Below are 20,969 nucleotides of genomic sequence, written 5' to 3'. Positions count from 1 at the left end.
TTCAAGTTATGGTTCCTTTTTGCTTAACAATTCCTTCTCCAATTCATCTCTCTCCTTTCTCATATTTTAGTAGAAGCAGTCAGGAGTAACCAAGCCCCTCTTTCAACACTTTGCTTAGAAATCTCCTTAGCTAAATATCCAATTTTATCACTTACAAGTTTTACCTTCCACAAAACACTAGAACACAATTCAGCCAAGTTCTTATGCCATTTTCTAACAAGGACTGTTTCCTTCCTGTTTCCAATAACATGTTCCTTATTTCCCATCTGAGATCTCACCAGAATCACCCTTAACATCCACATTTCTAGCACGCACCTCAAAACTCTTCCAGCCTCTACCCATTACCCAGTTCCAAAACTTCCTCCACATGCTTAGGTACTTATTACAGCAGTACCCCACTTCTTGGTACCAGAATTTATATGTCAGGTTCTCCAGAGAAACAGAACCAATAGGATGGAGGTATATGGAGAAAGGGAATGAGAGGCAGAGAGAGAGGGAGATTTAGAAAGAATTGAATCACATGATTATGGACTCTGAGAAGTCCTAAGATCTGCTGGCAGCAAGCTGGAGACCCAGACAGTTTAGTTCCAGTCTAAGTCCAAAGGCTTGAGAACCAGGAGAGCCAATGGAGTAGTTCCCCAAAGCTGGCAGACTCAAGATCCAAAGAGAGACAATGTTTCAGTTCAAGTCTGAAGGCAGGGAGAGACTTGTGTCCCAGCTCAAAGGCAGCACGAGTTCCCTCTTGCTCAGCCTTTTTGTTCTATTTAGGTCTTTAAATGATTGGATGAGGCCCCCCCACATTAAGGAGGGTGATCTGCTTTAGTGATTCAAATATTAATCTCCTTCAGAGACACACCCAGAACGTCTGACCAAATATCTGGGCACTCTGGGGCCCAGTCAAGCTGACACATAAAATTAACCATCAAAGCGTTATAGGACTTACAAATATGATTAAGACAATTTTTTTCCCTTGAAAAGCTTACAAATTAGTGCCAGAGACAGACTAGAGACAAGGTAGAGGGAGACAGATGCTATAATAAAGGCAAAGAAACGTGTTGAGGAAGAGGAAAGAGACAATCTTTTAATTTTGGTTTGGCATATCAAAAGGGGGTTTCATGCGAGTCCTGCCATCTGAACAGCCTTGAATATAAGTAGAATTTGGATAACTGGTGATAAAGGAGAGGAGGGAACTATAAATTGTAGGTGCACAATGCACAGTGTGTGAAGATGCATAATGTAATTATAACCAGTACTAGCCTGCAATGTCTTGGATATCAATCTGTCAAGTAAAAACAATTAAAAAGCAAATTAAATCTATAAAGCAGTGTTCAATAAAATGCCAAGGCAGGGGATGGGGTGTGTTGCATTCATATTGCACAGCTAAACTTCATACTACCTTCTTTCATACTTTTTCTCCCAAATCTCCCACATGAATGGCCATGCATGGCAGCTACTCCAAAGCCTCTCTTCTCCTATACTCTAAAACCTCCAGAACATCCTCCCAACCCAGCCTATGCACAGGTTTTTGTTTCCTCTGCTTCATTTTTACGGGTACTTTTTCTTCCATCAGTAACTCTCTCTTCTTTATAATATAAATTCATCTAGCTTGCTTCTCCAGATCTGTCCCTAATCCATTACCTTCATCTACTTTATAAAAGCATAGGAGCTAATAAGACAATTCCAACCCCTTAAGGGCTGGAAGACGCAAGATGCCAAAGATATCCCCTATGTTCATAATGTTTACCTCTTACATTTGAAAAATAGCAAATGCGCTTTGCTTATGTATTTTTTCATTGAAAGCAGCAAATCAATAAATCACTTGGATATGCAAAGACTACAATATAGACTTTGAAAGGATGTAGTGGGAAGTCTGGCTGGAAAGGGCTAATATCTATGGGTATTTCCTATGTGGCATGCAATATTTAACTTTGAAGGCCATGCTGTTAGTCTGAAGTTTATTCCACAGCCCTTGGGAGCAATGGAAGATTAGCGATTAGGAAACTGACATGTTCGGATTGTACTTTAAGGTCTACCTGTAAGATTAATGCATGTAAAATGGGTTAGATGGAGGCAAAGATGAGAGGCAGGAATACCAATAAGGAAGCTGAGAAGTCCAGTTGAGAAGTGCTCAGCATCCATCATGTTGGACTTTCTTGGCTATAAGAAAGAGAGGTTTGTACAGACCATTATAAATATAAGGTGCTTGTTTAAAGGATACCCAGACAGTGAGACAGGAACTAGACCAGAAAACCCTCAGGATCTAAGGCAGCTCTGGTGATGGGGGACTCTCTTCACCTTGTCCTCTCATGGTCTCTCCCCCACACTTCATTGGGTCTGTTCCACTCTCTTCTTGGGCTCAAAGACCCATCCTCTCCTTACCTTCACATCCAAACCACAGAAGGAGGCTCTCAAGAATATTCAGTTAATTAAAGCACCCCTGTAGGCATCCCCAGTCAGCAGCCTCCGGTACAGAGAGAAGAGCTGGTCAATCCTTTACAGACTGAGTGGGCTGTCAGCTGGGCAAGTGGGGAAGAGGCAGTGGATGTGGCTGTCACCATAATTAATACTTGTACTTGTTATATGTTTGGAGAGAAGGGTGTGACTTCTATCTTAGGCCAAAAATCAATTTAATTAAGTATCATTCTTCATTATGCCATAGCTAGCACTCTGACCTTGACCAAATCACTTCTATTCTCTATGCCTTCGTTTCTTCATCATTCAAGTGGAGATAAAAGTAACAACACTTAGAATTTAGCATTCTTCAGAATTATTAGCCATATTTAGTTAACGTGAGGTTTCAGGTCTGTGCCACTTCTGGTTAACTAAGAATAACAATACCTTATATGTGTAATTACAGTTTGCAAATCAAGTTCACATCCATTTGATTTGATCCTCACAAGAGCTCTTTACGGTAGGTAAGACAGATATCATTACCTCCATTTTTCTGAGATCCAGAGATGTAGTCAAGGTCACGTAGCTCTTAAGTGACAAAACCAGGATCTGAATTCCCATCTTCAAAACCCAAGTCCAATACGTTCTCCTCTTATTTGGTCTCAAGATTTCAGTTGCTTGGTCTCAAAAAGCGTAGCTTTTTTATCTGCTATTGGCAGATCTGCTGTAGGTATCAAAACTATCGTCGTAATACTTTTTCTATTCTTATGTCTTCTTTTTTCATGCCTCTCCTGTTTTGTATATTTCTAATTTATTATAGAAGTCCCTGTTTGGCTTTTTTAGGAATGAAGGATTTGGTTGTAGATGTTCCAAAGCTTCCCTTGGCATTGACCCTTGTTTCCTGAATTGTAGGGAGACACTCCATCCCAGTCACTACTCTCACCTCAGCTGGGAACATTGGGGAGGATGGAATCCTGAGCTGCACTTTTGAACCTGACATCAAACTTCTTGATATCATGATACAGTGGCTGAAGAAAGGTGTTATGGGCTTGGTCCATGAGTTCAAAGAAGGCAAAGATGAACTGTCAGACCAGAATGAAATGTTCAGAGGTTGGACAGCAGTATTTGCTGATCAAGTAATAGTTGGCAATGCCTCTCTGAGGCTGAAAAATGTGCAACTCACAGATGCTGGCATCTATAAATGTTACATCATCATTTCTAAAGGCAAGGGGAATGCTAACCTCGAGTATAAAACTGGAGGTAAGTTACTTTTGAGGAGAGGGTAAGAAGGTGCCAGAAGATATTTGAGACTAGAGAGTGTGAATTGCTGATGAAATGTCATATTATGCTCATGAGTGACTAATATCAGACAAAGACCATCCGAATTCTGCTAGCAGCCATCCTTGCTGTCCAAGACCCACACCAACTCTGGAAGTAACCCACTATAATATTAGGTCTTAAAATCTTTTGTTCAGGACTTTAGCCTCTTCTGAATTTTCTCATATATTCCCTGAAATATTTTGCCAGAATATGTTTTCTCCATCAGTAGCTCTCTGTTCTTTCCCTTTGGTCTTGCTAGTGAGAGAAGACTATAATCTGGTCTGAGACTTTTCTGTGCTAAGTAGGCCCTAGCCCAAGTCTGAAATCAGTATCTCCAGGGACTCACGAAGGTGGAACCCATTATAGGAGAAGTTCAAATGTAACTGACCAAAACAATATTGGCCTATAAACTCACTAATCCTCCTCCAATGAAATCCATGCTTTCTTACCAACTAAATTTAACATATTTTCTGAATTTATGTACAAGGGACTGAGATATTGGAAGGAGTAAAATGATGATTAAGAAAACAAAGATAATTGTCCTTCCTTCTGTAGAGCTGAGAGTGTAGAGCTTATAGAGTTGAGGGTCAGGGCAGAGATGAGAAACATATGTAAATAAGAAAAATATGTAGATAAGAAACATATCTACAATAATTGGTAAAGTGTATTAAATACTTTAAGAGAAAATATAAATAGAGTGATTTGGGGATTCAGAGGAAGAAAGAGATCATATCCAAATGCATAGGGAGGAAAGGGACAGGAAGGCCCCCATGGAGAGAATTTGACATTTGGGAGGAGCCTTGAAGGATAGGCAGAAAGTATCCTGAGGCATCCCAGGCTAAGCTAGCCTGCACAGATCTTTCTTGGACCCCTCATAATATGTGTATGTAGTGGTCTGAAGCATAGATCTAGTCAGACCTAGGAACATACAGTGGCCTGGGCAAGGCAACCTCACTGAGCCTCAGCTTCTTTATCTTAAAATAGGGATTAATAAAGCCAGGTCAAAGGGACACTGGGGCCAACTGAAAGGGCTTCCAATGGCAAAGCTGGAACCATTTGAGCAACAAAATAAACAATATAGTATTAAATTATAACTAAGCATAAAATAAATACACGAGTCCATACTTATATGAGGGAGATGAAACAAATCTTCTTTATAGATGAATTCCAAATAATGTATTTAGATCTCTCCCTCTCCAGGAAGTGGAGCTTAGAATTTCGCCCTCCCTGACCATTGCACGTAGGTTGTGTTAGACTTAGTGAAGTCCAGCTTCCAAAGAAACCTGGCAAACATAGACTCAGCCAGGTGATCAAAGTTAACATCCCCATGATAAATCATGTTAATAGCGTGCACTCTCTGATGTGACATGATGAGAAGGGCACTTTTACTTCTATAGTTTTCCTCTCCAAAACCCATAACCTCAGTCTAATCTTGAGAAAAACATCACACAAATTACAATAGAGGGGCATTCTACAAAATACCTGGCCAGTACTCCTCAAAACTGTCAAGATCATGCAAAACATGGAAAGATTGAAAAACTGTCACAGACCAGAGGAATCTAAAAAGACATGACAAATAAATGCAATGTGGTATTCTGGATGGGATCCTGGGATATAAAATGGGCATTAGTGGAAAAACTAGTAAAATCCAAATAAAGGCTGGAGTTGAGTTAATAGCAATATACGAATGATACTTTCTCAGTTTTGACAAATGCATCATGGTTATTTAAGATGTTAATATTAGGGGAAACTGGGTGAGAAGTATACAAGAACTCTTTGTACTATCTTTGCAACCTTTCTGTAAATCTAAAGTTATTCTAAAATTAAAGTTAAATGGGCACAATAATAGATATACCTAGGACTGTTGTGAGGAACAAAAAAAAAATAATGTCTGGAATTTGGTCCCTAGCACAGAGCACACCCTCAATAAATGGTGGTTCATTGTCACGTGCACTCAGGTTCCCACATCATCTCCCAGGAGCTTGTGCCCTGACTGCTCCAAGTATGTGAGTCTCATCTCTCCTGCTAGGCAGCAGGCTCTTGAAGGACATGGCAAAGGCTTTCCTTCCACCTCTCACTCCACACTAGCACAGTCCTGGGCAAAGGAAGATGCTAAATAAATTAACAATTTGTATCTTGCCCTTTTGGCATAATAAACATTTTGCAGGCCAAAGTCCAGGCCTTAACATTTTCTTTAAGTCTCTGCCTAGATAGAGGAGGAAGTTAGTCTTAAATTCAAAATGTACTTGCCTCTCCAGTGAGGAGAATTATCTTAAAAGAAAACAAATGCCTGTCTTTATTCATGGACACCAGGGCTGGGCAGTTTCTACCCAAGCAAACTTCAGATCCCCGTGGCCTGTGTATGGAATTTCTGTGGGTAGGTGAATGCTGTTTGTGTCTTCCTTCTCCCTCCCCACACTTTTACCCTCCAGGAAGAAAAATTACATAAAATTCAGGAGCCTTCATAGGGGCCTAGGAAAATAAATACCCAATTTCCCTACTTGATAATTTTTTGTGTGTGATCACTGGAACTCCTCTTATTTGGAGAAATTTATTTGTTGTAACAATTATACCTAGAACTCAGGTCCTTGGAGTTTGTGATATTGTCCAAAGTGTTTTGATGTATAGCAATACTATGAGCAAATCATTTTTTGCATCTACAGTACAATGGGTCATACATAGACAGCCCACTGGGAAAGTACCGAGTCACTTCAATGTGTTTTTAAGACCTAGCACTTCAAAGGCTATATTGCCTTATCTGTCTGACCTTGACCCCTGCCCCTTTTTTACCCTTCAACCCTGCAGCCTTCAGCATCCCAGAAATGAACGTGGACTGTAACGCCACCTCAGAGAGCTTACGACGTGAGGCTCCCCAATGGTTTCCCCAGCCAACAGTTGTCTGGGCATCCCAAGTAGACCAGGGAGCCAACTTCTCAGAAGTCTCCGACACCAGCTTTGAGATGAACTCTGAGAATGTGACCATGAAGGTTGTATCTGTACTCTACAATGTCACGATCAACAACACATACTCCTGTATGATTGAAAACAACATTGCCAAAGTCACAGGGGATATCAAAGTGACAGGTGGGTTCCTTTACACGTTTGGTATGGGTTTATTGGGGTTATAATCTAGTGTAAACTAAAATCGAATTTCCTTAACAGATATATTATGTACCAGGGCACAGAAAGTTTCACAGAGATCTCGATCACAATTCAAGTTGGGATTGCATTATGTAGGAAGAAAACTAATACAAAACAATATTTATGGCATATAGGTCAAAGGTGGCAATTAGTTTTCATGTTGTATACCTTCTTACTGTCTGGAGAGCAGTGTTTAGGATTCTGAAGCCTTAACTCAGAAGGATTGGTTTGGTAAAGCAGTGGAGAAGTGATGATTATTTGAAATCTTTGATATATTCAGCTGGTGATCTACATCCCAAGTCCCCCAAAACTGGTTTGGGTCTATCCTGCCTTTGAGAAGACTTTTGATTTGAAGACTAAAGGTCTTCGAGTCTGCCTTAGTCTTTATTATTCAGTCCTACCAGGACTTGCTCAAGATCCCACTAATATTGGCACAAGATTAATCTGAAAGCTCCAGATTAAGCTGGCCTCCCAGGCTGAGAAGACCAGGAGCCAGGGAGGCTCAACACCCTAGTCTCCCTGCAGTGCTTTAGTATATTACAAAACCTAGGGTTGAGCTAGTGTCAAGGAAATGCATAGACTGAATTATGAATTTTAAAACCATCCCTGCTGGGGTTAAATTGAATTCAAGCTATAGGGGAAGGAGTATATCAGGAGAACCACTGTCTTAGATCAAGCCTAGTACCAAACAGAATACCTTGCACATTTTAAGTGCCCTTTAAATGTTTGCTGAATTTAACTGAATAAACCATATTTTCATCAGCTATTTTTAAAATAATTTTATTTATTTATTTATTTGGCTGCATTGGGTCTTCATTGCTGGGCGCGGGCTTTTCTCTGTAGTTGTGGTGAGCAGGGGCTACTCTTCATTGTGGCGCACAGGCTTCTCATTGTGGTGGTTTCTCTTGTTGTGGAGCATGGGCTCTAGGCACATGGGCTTCAGTAGTTGTGGCATGTGGGCTCAGTACTTGTGGTTCGCAGGCTCTAGAGTGCAGGCTCAGTCATTGTGGCACACAAGCTTAGTTGCTCTGCAGCATGTGGGATCTTCCCGGACCAGGGATCGAACCCATGTCCCCTGCACTGGCAGGTGGATTCTTAACCACTGCACCACCAGGGAAGTCCCTCATCAGCTGTTTTTTAATTAAAATTTATATATACAAAAAGGCAACCTATGGAATGAGAGAAAATATTTGTAAATCATATATTTGATAAGTGATTAGTATCCAGAATACATAAAGAACTACTATAATTAAACAATGAAAAAGTCAAATAACTCGATTAAAAAATGGGCAAAGGACTCGAATAGACATTTCTCCAAAGAAGATATACAAAATGGCCAACAAGTATATGAAAAGATGTTCAACATCCCTAATCATCAGAGAAATGTAAATGGAAACCACAGTATCACCTCATACTAATTAGAATGGCTACTAACAACAACAACAACAAAACAGAAAACAACAAGTGTTGGTGAGGATGAGAAGAAATTGGAATACTTGTGTATGTATGATGGTGAGACTGTAAAATGGTGCAACCACTATAGAAAACAGTACGCGAGGTTCCTCAAAAAACTTAAAATAGAACTTCCAAATGATCTAGCAGTCCCATTTCTGTGTATTATGTACAAAAAAACTGAAAGCAGTGTCTCAAAGATATATTTGCACACCCATGTTTACAGCAACATTATTCACAATAACCAAGGGGAGGAAGCAGCCCCAATGTCCACCAACAGATGAATGGATAAGCAAAGTGTGGTATACATACAATGGAACATTATTCAGCCTTAAAAAGGAAGGAAATCCTTTTGCATGCTACAACATGGATGAATTTTCAGGATATTATGCTATAAGTGAAGCCAGTCACAGAAAGATAAATATTGTTTGATTCTACCATTTGATTCCACTTATAAAGTATCTGAAGTAATCAAATTCATAGAAACAGAAAGTACAATGATGGTTACCAGGAGCTGGGGCCAAGGGGAAAGGATATGGAGTTGTTGTTTAATGGGTATAGAGTTTCAGATTTGCAAAATGAAAACGTTTTGGAGATTTTTTTCACAAGAATGTGAATATACTTAACATTACCGAACTGTACACTTAAAATGGTTAAGATAGTAAGTTTTATATTATGTTTTTTACCACAATAAAAAAAAGTATCTAATAAAAAATCATATATGAGAAAGAGAGAGCTCTTCCACTATCCTGTGAAACAAACTGGTGACTGTACCAATTAGAACACTTTTAGTTGCCTATAACAGAAAACAAAACCAACTGAAGCCTAAGCTAAAAGAAGGAATTTATTAGAAGGGTATTAGGATGTCTCATGAAACCAAGGACAGAAAGTGCAGTGTGGCTTCAAGAACAGCTGGATCCGGGCTTCCCTGGTGGCGCAGTGGTTGAGAGTCTGCCTGCTGATGCAGGGGACACGGGTTCATGCCCCAGTCTGCGAAGATCCCACATGCCGCGGAGTAGCTGGGCCCGTGAGCCGTGGCGGCTGGGCCTGCGCATCTGGAGCCTGTGCTCCGCAACGGGAGAGGCCACAGCAGTGAGAGGCTCGCGTACCGCAAAAAAAAAAAAAAAAGAACAGCTGGATCCAAGAACTTAAATTCCATTCTTTGTCTCTCATTTCTACTTTATTCTCTTTGCTCTCTAATTTACTCTCTCTTATTTTAGTCTATAGGGCAGAATATGGTTGCCAAGAGCTCCTACCTTTAAAAGTCTCTTTCACTCAAGAGAGTAACTAGACTGAAGCTCAATCCCTCAGTCTGATTCTATTGAATATATTCCCAGAACAGCTCAACTTGGGTCAGCTGCCCATACTTAGACCAATGAGGCAGTACCTGGATGGAAGCCCTTCCCAGAAGAAAAGGGGGAAATGAAGCATTAGGCATTTAAAACAATGAGTGTTAACAACAGTATTTCAGTTTAGATCTCAATTAAAAGCTCCAAACTGTATAACTAATGTCTTCTAATAGAAATGGCAATAACCGAACAAACCACAGAAATTGGGCACAGCTTTTATTCAGTGAGCAGGTTCTTTTTCCATACATGCTTATTGGATACATCAGAACAAGTGTTCCATGTACCATTACTAGGACTATATCCAACTTTTAGAAGCATGACATAGCTCAAAATTAAGATAAAATAACATAATTCCTTCTTACCATGCACAAAGTAAGTTTTTAAACAACTAAATGAGGCCATGAGGTTTATATCCTGTGTTCTCTAACTATACTGCTAATTTGGGTCATTCATTCAACAAATATCTATTTAGTGCCAAATATGTACAAAGTAATTTGTAAGTCCCATGAAATACTGAGATGAATAGCACACTTGTCATAAGAGAAGTTAATCAGTGTGGATACGGTACCCACAGGAAAGAGTAGTTAATTATGACTGTAGTGGCTCAATAGATGAAGAGTTCAAGGTGGGTTTTGAAGAAAAAGAATGGTTTTGATAGACTAGGAAGGCATGAAGTCAGAAGCCTATGTCAGTGTCCAGGGGAGAAATTATGAGGGCCTTAACTGGGGCAGCGACAATGGGAAGGAAAGGTGGGAGAATCAAAAGTTAATGAAGAAAATAATCTACAGGCCTTGGTGACACAAATGTGAAGGACAAGAGAAGGAACAAGTCAAAAGGGGTCTGATATTGCTATCCAGGTTGCTTAGGAGGTTAGTAATGCTACCAACAACAAAAATGAAAATGTAGGAAAAGCAACATGTCTGGTAAAAAGATGAAGATTTTAGAGCTGTTGAGTTGAAAGTGCCCACTATGTACAAAGGTAGAGATGTCCAATGCTTAGCACATTACCCAGCATACTCCAAGTCTGGGGGAGACTGCTTCATCTCTCCTCCACATATTTCCTTCCATGGGAAGAGATCCCCACCAATGTAACCCTTCTAGTCTCTCTTCTCCCCTCTTTCACTCTTCCCCAGAGGAAGAGAAATTAACTTACCCAATTAGGGAGTTTATTAGGAGAAGCTGGGTATAAATAGCTCAGCTCCTCATTTTTCCTTTTCTCTCTAGCTAATCAGAAGTATACATTCTACTCTTCTCCTCTAAGCCAACAGTTTTCAGGGGTAGAATCTGCCCTTGTGGGAGGAAGCCTGCCCCAGTCTTGGGCTGCCTGTCACTGGGGAAGTCTGGGCTGCAGCCCACTTCCCTGCAGACAAAGCTTAATCCTTTATTATCAGATTTATCAGGAATAAAGGTGATTTTAGTCTTCCAGTTGCCTCACTTTGTCTTGCTCTTTAATTGGTTCAGAACTCAGCTGGGAAGAGGGTGTTTATTGGACTCCTTTGAACTCAAACAACAGGTGCTCAAAAATATTTGCTGAATAATTATATTTTTAACTGACATATAGTAGCAACTGTAAATACAGATGTGGAATTTAGGACAGAATTTGAGCTAAAGAGGTGGATTTGGAAAATGATCAGCTTAATGGAAGTAATGTTTATTAGGCTTGAGTGGGGTTACTGTTATTGTCTTGACAGCTAATACTTACTGAATGCTTACTATGGTGCCAGGTTCTGTTCTAAGTGCTTTACATGTATTAACTCATTAATCCTCACAAGAATCCTATGAAGTTGATTATTATTATTTTGGCCCTATTTTATAGATGAAGAAACTGTAGCACATAAAGTAACTTGCCTAAACTTGCCTGAAGTCACACAGCTAGTAAGTATCAGAGCTGAAATGAGCTAAATGACATTGGACTGTCTAGGGAGAAAATAGAGTAAAGAGCAATTTAATTTCACTTCTGCCTTTCTCTACTTCAAAATGAGAACAATACTTTCTCATTACTCTGTAGTGGTGTGATGAAAGCAAATGACACAGAACCTGTAAAGGTCACTGCCTAGAGGGAAAAAAATGTGTCTGACACCAAGGACTGGCCATGGCTGTTGGTTTAGCCTATTCTTTATTTGGTAACCAATAGCAATGTGTTTACTGGAATCGTTTTTCATTTGGCTGAGTGCTCACTGGAGTGGACGAGAGAATGGAACTCTTTGCAGAAAGGGAAAGCTCTGCTTTTAAGCTAGTTACAGAAAGGTAGAGAATGGGGTACAAAATTGCCCTCAAATTAGGGCACAAGTTATATTAGGAACAACCTGTTCTGTTTTTTGGGGGTATTTTTCTTTGCTAACCAGCCATGTGAAGGAGACATCCAGCTTTTCCTCTATGACCCTGAATTTTTTTCTCTCCCTTTACAGACTCTGAGATTAAAAGGCAAAGTCACCTCCAGCTGCTGAACTCAAAAGCTTCCCTGTGTGTCTCTTCTGTTGCCATCGCCTGGGTACTCCTGCCTCTCTGCCCTTACCTGATGCTAAAATAATGCACCTTGGCTACATAGAAACATGCAGAGTCACTGGTACGACAGGTGAGATGAATCACGAATGGTGTGGGGGAGCCACTGTGTGTGTTTGTGTCCCTAACAGGAATCAAGCAGCTCCCAGCACCAGCCTCAGAGAGAAACATTTAATAACGTCAGGGCAGTAGGCACTATTTCCACTGCTATTGTGAAAGGTAAGCATTTGTTAACAAAGAGTAGAGACCTCATTGACAGACTTACAGGAAAAACAACTCTATGCAATTCAAATATTTGTGTAAATTATTCAAACACCTTTTCATTTACTGAGTCATCCTTGAAGGCAAACATATCTTACTGAAGAGAAAGAGATATTTGGCCCTGACTCATTACTCTGGATTTCACAATGAAACATCATGACATAAGCATAATCACTCACATAAGTGACCTCCTCCCAGCCCCCCTCAACAAAGCCCCTGTTGACTGGAGACTTGACAAAGCACTCACCAACTAGCCCTCCTGCTAAGACTTCCGACTCTCACCTCAGTCCTCTGGCTCTAATTACTGGTAGGACATCTCTTTCTGAATATTCTTCTGCATGTGGAATTTGTATACAACTGAGCTTGTGAAGTTACAGTCAACACTACCACATTACTCAGTGGCACTGCCACCCTGCACTAGGCTCACAACCTTAGAGCTATTTTTGTCCCCCTCTGTCCTTCAGGTCAATTTGTTACCAAGCTCTACAGTATTTGCCCATGTTGTCTTTCAGATTGACCCTAATCATCTCATGCCCCGACTAGTTCTAAAACCTTGTACTTGCTCCTTCCTCTGTTTCAGGTGATAGGAAACAAGGTGCCAGAATAAAATTTTTCAAATGCTATTTTCATCACAGCAGTCCTTTACTCTGCAACCTAAAGTGACTCTCCGGGCACTAGTATATCAAAGTTAAAGTCCTCAGCTATGCAGTCACAGCTCTCTAAGTTTCTCTCCCTAAGGTTCCTCTGTCTCTCAGCTACCTACTACTGCTCTCTGGCCTTGCTCCCTCTCTCTCTGCCCCTTCCTGGAAATCTCCTCTACTCTATGCTAATTCAGATCCACACACTTCCTTCACCCATTTCCTGCTGGTCCTTTTATCTCACATCCCCTTGGTGAGCATGTATAATTTATAATATCTTACACTCTCTAAGGCACATATATTCCTTGCCTAGGTTGTTAAGTCCTCAAGGGCAGACAAAAATCTGTTGATCTGCTTTGCTTTTTTGAGTGTGGTAAAAAAAAATTTACATTTATTTTAAAAAATAGTGATTGAGATGACCTAGAGGGGTGGGATAGGGAGGATGGGAGGGAGGCTCAAGAGGGAGGGGATATGGGGACATGTGTATGTATATGGCTGATTCGTTTTGTTGTGCAACAGAAACTAACATGGTATTGTGAAGCAATTATACTCCAATAAAGATGTATTAAAAAAAGTGGTTGAAATACAAATATAAAGTTGTATACTTAGATGTAAGGTAGTACATGGATATAATAAAAATTGCAAAGGTGGTATGCAAACAACGAAATCAGAGGAAACCCTTTCTTATGGGGCTGTTATGGGATCAGGTCAGATCATGTTTCCTGAGGTAAGCTTGTGTCGCTATAAACTTCCCTCTTAGAACTGCTTTTGCTGTGTCCCGTAGATTTTTGGATTGTTTTCATTTTCATTTGTCTCTAGGTATTTTTTATTTTCTCTGATTTCTTCATTGACCCATTGGTTGTTTAGCAGCATATTGTTTACCCTCCACATTTCAGTTTTTTTTTGCAGTCTTTTTTTCTTGTAGTTGACTTCTTTTGTTTCATAGCTCTGTGATTGGAAAAGATGCTTTATATGATTTCAATTTTTAAAAATTTACCAAGGCTTGTTTTGTTGCCTAGCATGTGATCTATCCTGGAGAATGTTCTATGTGCATTTGAAAAGAATGTGTATTCTGCTTTTGAATGAAATGTGATACATATATATATATATGGATAGATAGATATAGATATAGACATTAAGTCCATCTCATCTAATGTGTCATTCAAGGCCAGTGTTTCCTTACTGATTTTTTGTCTGGACGATCTGTCCATTGATGTCAGTGAGGTGTTAAATCCCCTACTATTATTGTTACTGTTGATTTCTCCCTTTACGTCCATTAACATTTGCTTTATGTATTTAGGTGCTTCTATGGTGGATGCATATATATTCACAATTGTTAGATCTTCATCTTGGATTGATCCCTCGATCATTATGCAGTGTCCTTCTTTGTCTCTTATAGCAGTCTTTATTTTAAAGCTTATTTTGTCTAATATAAGTTTTGCCACCCCAGCTTTCTTTTGATTTCAATTTGCATGGAATAACTTTTTCCATCCCCTCACTTTCAGTCTGTGTGTCTTTAGATCTGAAGTGAGTCTCTTGTAGGCAGCATGTATACAGGTCTTGTTCTTTTATCCATTCAGCCACTCTATGTCTATTGACTGGAGCATTTAGTCCATTTAAATTTAAAGTAATTATTGATATGTATGTGTTCTTGTTGCCATTTTGTTAATTGTTTGGGGTTTGTTTCTGTCTTTCTTGTTCCTTTCTTCTTTTGTTCTCTTCTCTTGTGATTTGATGACCATCTTTAGTGTTATGCTTGGATTCCTTTTACTTTTTTGTCTATCTAGCATAGGTTTTGGATTTGTGGTTACCATGAGGTTTTTATATAGCAATCTATCTATCTATCTATATATCTACATGATTGTATTAAGTTGCTGATCTCTTAATTTCAAATGCATTTTAACAACCCTGCATTTGTACTCTCCTTCCCTCATGATTACTGTTTTTGATATCATATTTTACATCTATTTGTTTTGTGTATCCCTTAACTGCTTACTGAGGATATAGATGATTTTTACTACTTTTGTCTTTTACTAGCTTTGTGCATGATATGATTTCCTACACTTATGTTTGCCTTTACCTATGAGCTTTTTCTTTTCATAATTTTCATGTTTCCAGTTTTGGCCTTTTCTTTCTAACTTAAAGAAGTTCCTTTAACATTTCTTGTAAAGCTGGTTTGGTGGTGCTGAACTCTTAACTCTTGCTTTCCTGTAAAGCTTTTGATCTCTCCATCAAATCTGAGCAAGAGTCTTGCTGGCTGGAGTATTCTTGGTTTTATGTTTTTCCCTTTCATCACTTTAAATATATTGTGCCACTCCCTTCCAAACTGCAGAGTTTCTGCTGAAAAGTCAGCTGATAGCCTTATAGGAGTTCCCTTGTATGTTATTTGTTGCTTTTCCCTTGCTGCCTTTAATATTCTCTCTTTATCTTCGGTTTTTGCCATTTTAATTACAATGTATCTTGGTGTATTCCTCTTTGGGTTAATCCTGGATGGGACTCTCTGCACTTTCTGGACTTGGATGTCTATTTCCTTTCCCAGGGTAGTGAAGTTTTCAGCTATTATGTCTTCAGATATGTTTTCAGTTCCTTTCTCTCTCTCTTTGCCTTCTGGGACCCCTATAATGTGAATATTAGTACACTTGATGTTGTCCCAGAGGTCTCTAACTGTCCTGTTGATTCCTTCTAGTATATTTTTCATTTCAGTTATTGTATTCTTCATCTCTGTTTGGTTGTTCTATCAATATATATTTTCTTTTTCTTTTTTTTTTTTTTTTTTTTTTTGCTGTACATGGGCCTCTCACTGTTGTGGCCTCTCCTGTTGCGGAGCACAGGCTCCGGACGCACAGGCTCAGAGGCCATGGCTCACGGGCCTAGCAGCTCCGTGGCATGTGGGATCTTCCCGGACCGGGGCACGAACCCGTGTCCCCTGCATCGGCAGGCGGACTCTCAACCACTGAGCCACCAGGGAAGCCCTATCAATATATATTTTCTAACTCTTTGTTAAAAACTTTTAATTTCTCACTCTTTGGATCCATTCTTCTCCCTAGTTCTTTGATCATCTTTACAATCACTACCCTGAACTCCTTCTCAGGTAGATTGCCTATCTCCACTTAGTTGTTCTTCTGGGGTTTTATCTTGTTCCTTCATCTGGAACAAGTTCCTCTGTCACCTCATTTTGCTACACTGCCGTTTGTATTTTTATTTATCTGGTAGGTTGGTTACATTTTACGACCTTGGAGAAGTGATATTTTGTGGGAGACCTCCTACGCATCCCAACAGCACACTCCTCTCTCATTACTCAAGCTGTATGCCCTAGAGTTCTTCATATGAGGATTGCATGGATCCTCCTGTTGTCGCAGGCTGACTATGTGGGAGGTCTAGTAAGATTGGTTAGCCCTTGGTCCAACATTGCCAGGCCCTGTCTCATGTGGAGGCTGCTGGCTGCAGAGGCAGCTGACTGCAGAACCCCACGGGGACCCAGGGATAGTGCTGGCTCATGAGTGGATGGAGTCAGGGTCCAGAAAACTCTGGTAATATTGTCCACCGACTGATGGGTGAAACAAGGGTGTTAGTGCCGGTCTACTGGCAGGCAAAGCCATGTCCTGGAGTCCAACTGCAGGGTCCAGGGGTACCAGGGCTGGTCTTGGATTGCTGGGGTCGGGGGGAGTGGGTGCGGTTCCTGACACAGTTGGGTCTGGGGGTGTCTCAAAGTTTGTGTTGGCCTGCTAGTGGTAAGGGCTGGGGCCCAGCTGCTCCCCAGGGCAGGGTCTGGCCTGCTGGTGGCAGGCTAGGTCTGCAGGGTCTGGGATTGTGGTTTTCTTACATCTAGTGTCTGCCCCCTTGTGGATGAAGCTGGCCCAGAGGCTAGAATAGGCTTCCTGGAGGGCAGCATCAGGGTCCAGGGGATTCTGGGGCTGGTACCTGCCCACTGGTGGGTGGAGCTGGGTCCTGGGCCCTTTGGTGGGTAAGGCCATGTCCAGAGGCAGCTATGGGCTCAGGTGGTCTTAAGGCAGCCAGTCTGCTGATGCGTGGGGCTGTGTCCCTGCCCAGTTAGCTGCTTGGCCTGAGGCATCCCAGCACTGGTGACTGTAGGCTGTTGGGTGGGGCTAGGTCTTGGTGCTGATGAGCTAGAAGGAGAGTTTCACAATGGCATTTGCCAGTACCAGTGTCCACATGGTAGGAGCTCCCCAAAATGGCTGCCATCAGTGCTTGTGTTCCTAGGGTGATATGCAGTTGCCTCCTGCCTCTCTGGGAGACATTCCAGGATCAGTAGGTATGTCTGACCCAGGCTCCTATCAGATTACTGCTTCTGCCCTGGCTTTCAGAGCATGTGAGATTTTGTGTGCACCCTTTAAGAGTGAAGTCTCTCTTCCTCCCGCCCTTTGGCTCTCCTAAAAGTAAGCCCCACTGGCCTTCAAAGCCAAATGTTCTGGGAGCTTGTCTTCCTGGTGCAGGACTCCTGGGCTGGGGAGCCTGATGTGGGGCTCAGATCTCTCACTCCTTTGGGAGAACCTCTGCAATGTAATTATCCTCCAGTTTGTGGGTCACCCACCTGGGAGCATGGGACTTGACTATATCGTTGAGTCTGCCTCTCCTACCTGTCTCATTGTAGTTCCTTCTTTATGTCTTTAGTTGTAGAAGATCTTTTCTGATAGGCTCTGGTCTTTTTCATCGATGGTTTTTCTGCAAATGGTTGTGATTTTGGTGTGCCTGTGAAAGGAGGTGAGTGAGCTCAGGGTCTTTCTACTCCACCACCATCTTGGCTGGGGATCTCTTGATCTGCTTTTCATTCTTTCTCCTGTTCTCCAAACACTATGGTGAAGTGCACAAAACAGATTCTTTGTAAGGAAATCTGCCAGTTTCCATCATTTCCGACCTCCATGGTTGTCACTGGAGGGAGATTTCCCTGAGGAAACTATCCTTTGAGTATCTCATTAGTAGAAGGAGCCCTTTCTTCTTTCCTTGATTCCCACAAGGAACTGAGTTTTCAATATACTGTGACTAGATAATCTGACCTATAAATTATAGTTTATTCATCTTTATCTCGTATTCCCTTAGAGCAGTAAAATTTGCAGTCTTTTTTAAAAAATAAACCAAGACATACATCTTCACATGCAGTACACAAAGGGTTATATACTGTTACATGGTTAGCTGCAGCTCCATCTCTTTCTCTCTAGAATTATAGAGGGATAACCTTAAATCAATTTTTTAAAAATAAATGAAGAGATCATTACTTGAGATACATATTATAACTGATCATAACACTTTAGGTCACACACATTGCCTGGTTGAGAACTCAGATAGAAGCCACCTTTCCACTTCTATCTAGGAGCCTGCCCATAGTTCTTCTCTCAGTTCCTGTTTGCTCTGAGGATGATCCCTTTCCTTAAGGGAAGATTCAAGGCATCTCCTCTCCCCTAGCAACCCATGATACCACGTGGCCTCAATAGAATATCATCAAAATACAGAAAAACAAGCCTATTTCTGAACAAGAAATACACTCATACAGTGGAAGGGAGACTTTCAGTTCTTGATAAATGTTTGTTGAATGGCTGTAATGGTATCCTATTGCTGTTATTTTCAGAATTCCAGGAATCTGCAGAACTATTTCACCACAAGATATGACCTAGTTTTATAGTTCTGGGGAGAAATGAATTTATGTCTAGAACTCGGGAGTGAACAAATAACATCAAGAAGAAGAAGCCAAAAGCAACCCACAGAAGACTTCAATATGAACAAGATAAATTTATCTTCAAAGACATATATTAAAAGTTGGGAAACAATTCATCTGAACTAGAGAAGTGTATTAGACTCTGAAGTAAAGTGAATGTGGAGACAAGTATATCCCCATATCTCAGGGACCTCCCCATCCCCATCCAGGGAGTGAGAGAATGGGATATTACATCTCATTTGTCTCAGAATCTTTAGCTATATTGCTGTAATGTTGCTCTGAGGAAGTTTCTAGAAAGTTTTGATTGCAATATATCCACATTTTATAATCCATAAATTAAACTGTGGTGGATTCGGTAAGAAACTGCTAATCAGCTGCCACTTCACAATTCAGAGGTAGCTGTATTTTAGTGATGGGTCAAATGATTCAGTTTTCATTTACAATGCAAAAGTGCCCTGGCATCTCCTCCCACCTGACACATGCTTAAGATATGTGGAAAATCATCATAATTTTAACATAAAAAATATAGTTGGGCAACACTGATTTTCTAAACTATGTGAACACCTGATTTTTACAACAAACTAATGCTATTTTACTTCTCAGATGATGTTCATCTTTGAATGGTCCAGGAAAAGACCTCTTATCTTGACTGTGTGTGATATTATGCCATCACAAGGTTTGAGGCTTCTACTTTATATCCTGCATGGACAGTGATCACCTCCGCTTTCACCAGCATCTAGAGCGGTGGGACACAACCAGGTGATTTTGCACCACCTCAGGGGACACTTGGAAATTCTGGAGACAACTTTGTTGTCACAACTGGCATCTAGTAGAACCCAGGGATGCTGCTCAACATCCTACAACATACAGGCCATCCACCCACAACAAAGAATTATCCAGCCCAAAATGTCAATTGTGCTGAGATTAAGAAACCCTGATGTAGAGCAGAAAAGGTTCTAGAAAACAGGGGAGCAAACCAAACTGTTTGCTTCCTAAAATTAGGCATGAGTTTCTCTCTCTTTGGCTGCTGCCTCGGCACAGAGAGTCAGAACTCAGTTTCAGGCAACCAGGAATTCCTGATGGATTATCTTCAGTGGTTGAGCTTCTACGTTCCTTTCCTTTCTTTCTACTCTACAAATCAAGTCCTGTGAGAGAGCTGCCTGAGTTCCATCACAAGTTCTCTCAGTCTGAATTTAGATCTCAGCACTCTGCCTAGTCAAAATTCAAATTAAGGCAGCAAAAACATGTAACTTCCTTGAAACAGAGATTTCTGAAAGCAGGGGCAATGAACCTTTGAAATGAGGCCCTGAGGAATGAAACTTTGATGGAAAAGAATGTTTTCTTTCCAGGCCCCTTCCCACACTTTTTGCATGTTGACCACTGCCTCCCTGGCACTTTGGACCTACTGTGCCTGTATTACATTTTGTTAGAGAAAACTTGATTCTAGAGCTCTGACCATTTAAGAGAATGATTAAATATACATTTCCTATGCTGTTGTCTGCCTAGTTTGTCAAAGAACGCGAGTATAAGGGAAAATGGATAAAAAGCCATACATCAGGTTCTAAAGATTAGTACATAGCACATAACAGGCCTTCAATAAATGTTTGTTCAATGAATGGATGAATGAATGGATAAATGAATGAGAGGGAATGATAGGAGCCTGTGAGTATGCGCAAGGTGGCTGGGTCTAGTTTCTTAAGGAAACTACATTAGGCTTTACCAGCCTGCCAAGTCTCCATCTGGGAAAACAAGTGGTGACAGTAGACTTGAGGCAGATGAATGTGGGAGAATACACACGGGTGGACAGACCCATTGCTCTAGTATCAAAACAATCTGATTCTTACTAGTCAGGAATTATCAAATTCTCAAAATCTTAGAGGTGGAAGGACCTCAAAATCCTCTTTCCTAGTCCTTTCACTTTTCAGATGAAGACCCAGAGGCCCAGGGTGAAGTGTGGGTAACTGGCTATCCTCAGGCTATACAACTTGCTCAAAATCACACTGGTAGTTGGTGGAGGAATAAAAAGTCTAAAGATAATTTAATTGCTAAAGAGCAAATTCCCAGGGGGCTTCTGAAATAACTCTGCTGCATTCCCAGCTTGTTCCCAAACAGCCTTTTGCAAGAAGAGAATAATGCTGAACCAAACTGAGAAAGTAAACTGTGAAAGCATAACGACTCCCAACCCAGGTTAATTCTTTGGCCTCGTCCATGACCACACAGTGATATGTGCAGAGGCATTAGACA

The 20,969-nt window shown here is 40.8% G+C and overlaps 1 protein-coding gene across 1 annotated transcript; it reads left to right on the top strand.

The window, feature by feature from the left end:
• The first annotated feature begins 3,321 nt into the window (after positions 1-3,321).
• On the top strand, positions 3,322-20,183 carry VTCN1 (V-set domain containing T cell activation inhibitor 1). Its single transcript, XM_060090356.1, has 4 exons — positions 3,322-3,651; positions 6,517-6,795; positions 12,062-12,228; positions 19,329-20,183. Exons 1-3 carry the CDS (start codon positions 3,408-3,410, stop codon positions 12,181-12,183), a joined length of 645 nt encoding a protein of 214 aa, XP_059946339.1. The 5' UTR covers positions 3,322-3,407; the 3' UTR covers positions 12,184-12,228; positions 19,329-20,183.
• The last annotated feature ends 786 nt before the right edge of the window (positions 20,184-20,969 follow it).

Source organism: Mesoplodon densirostris, chromosome 2, assembly GCF_025265405.1.
Source record: "Mesoplodon densirostris isolate mMesDen1 chromosome 2, mMesDen1 primary haplotype, whole genome shotgun sequence".
Taxonomy (NCBI): Eukaryota; Metazoa; Chordata; class Mammalia; order Artiodactyla; family Ziphiidae; genus Mesoplodon; species Mesoplodon densirostris.
The sequence above is the reverse complement of the archived record's forward strand: the minus strand, read 5'-3'. Positions and strand labels throughout refer to the sequence as shown.

What these genes read in the sequence shown, in the direction of transcription:
- VTCN1 (XM_060090356.1), top strand. Translation starts at nt 3,408, where the DNA reads ATGATACAGTGGCTGAAGAAAGGTGTTATGGGCTTGGTCCATGAGTTC. An exon ending in CCTCGAGTATAAAACTGGAG is followed by an intron (nt 3,652 to 6,516) that starts GTAAGTTACTTT and finishes TCAACCCTGCAG; the next exon opens with CCTTCAGCATCCCAGAAATG. An exon ending in AGGGGATATCAAAGTGACAG is followed by an intron (nt 6,796 to 12,061) that starts GTGGGTTCCTTT and finishes CTCCCTTTACAG; the next exon opens with ACTCTGAGATTAAAAGGCAA.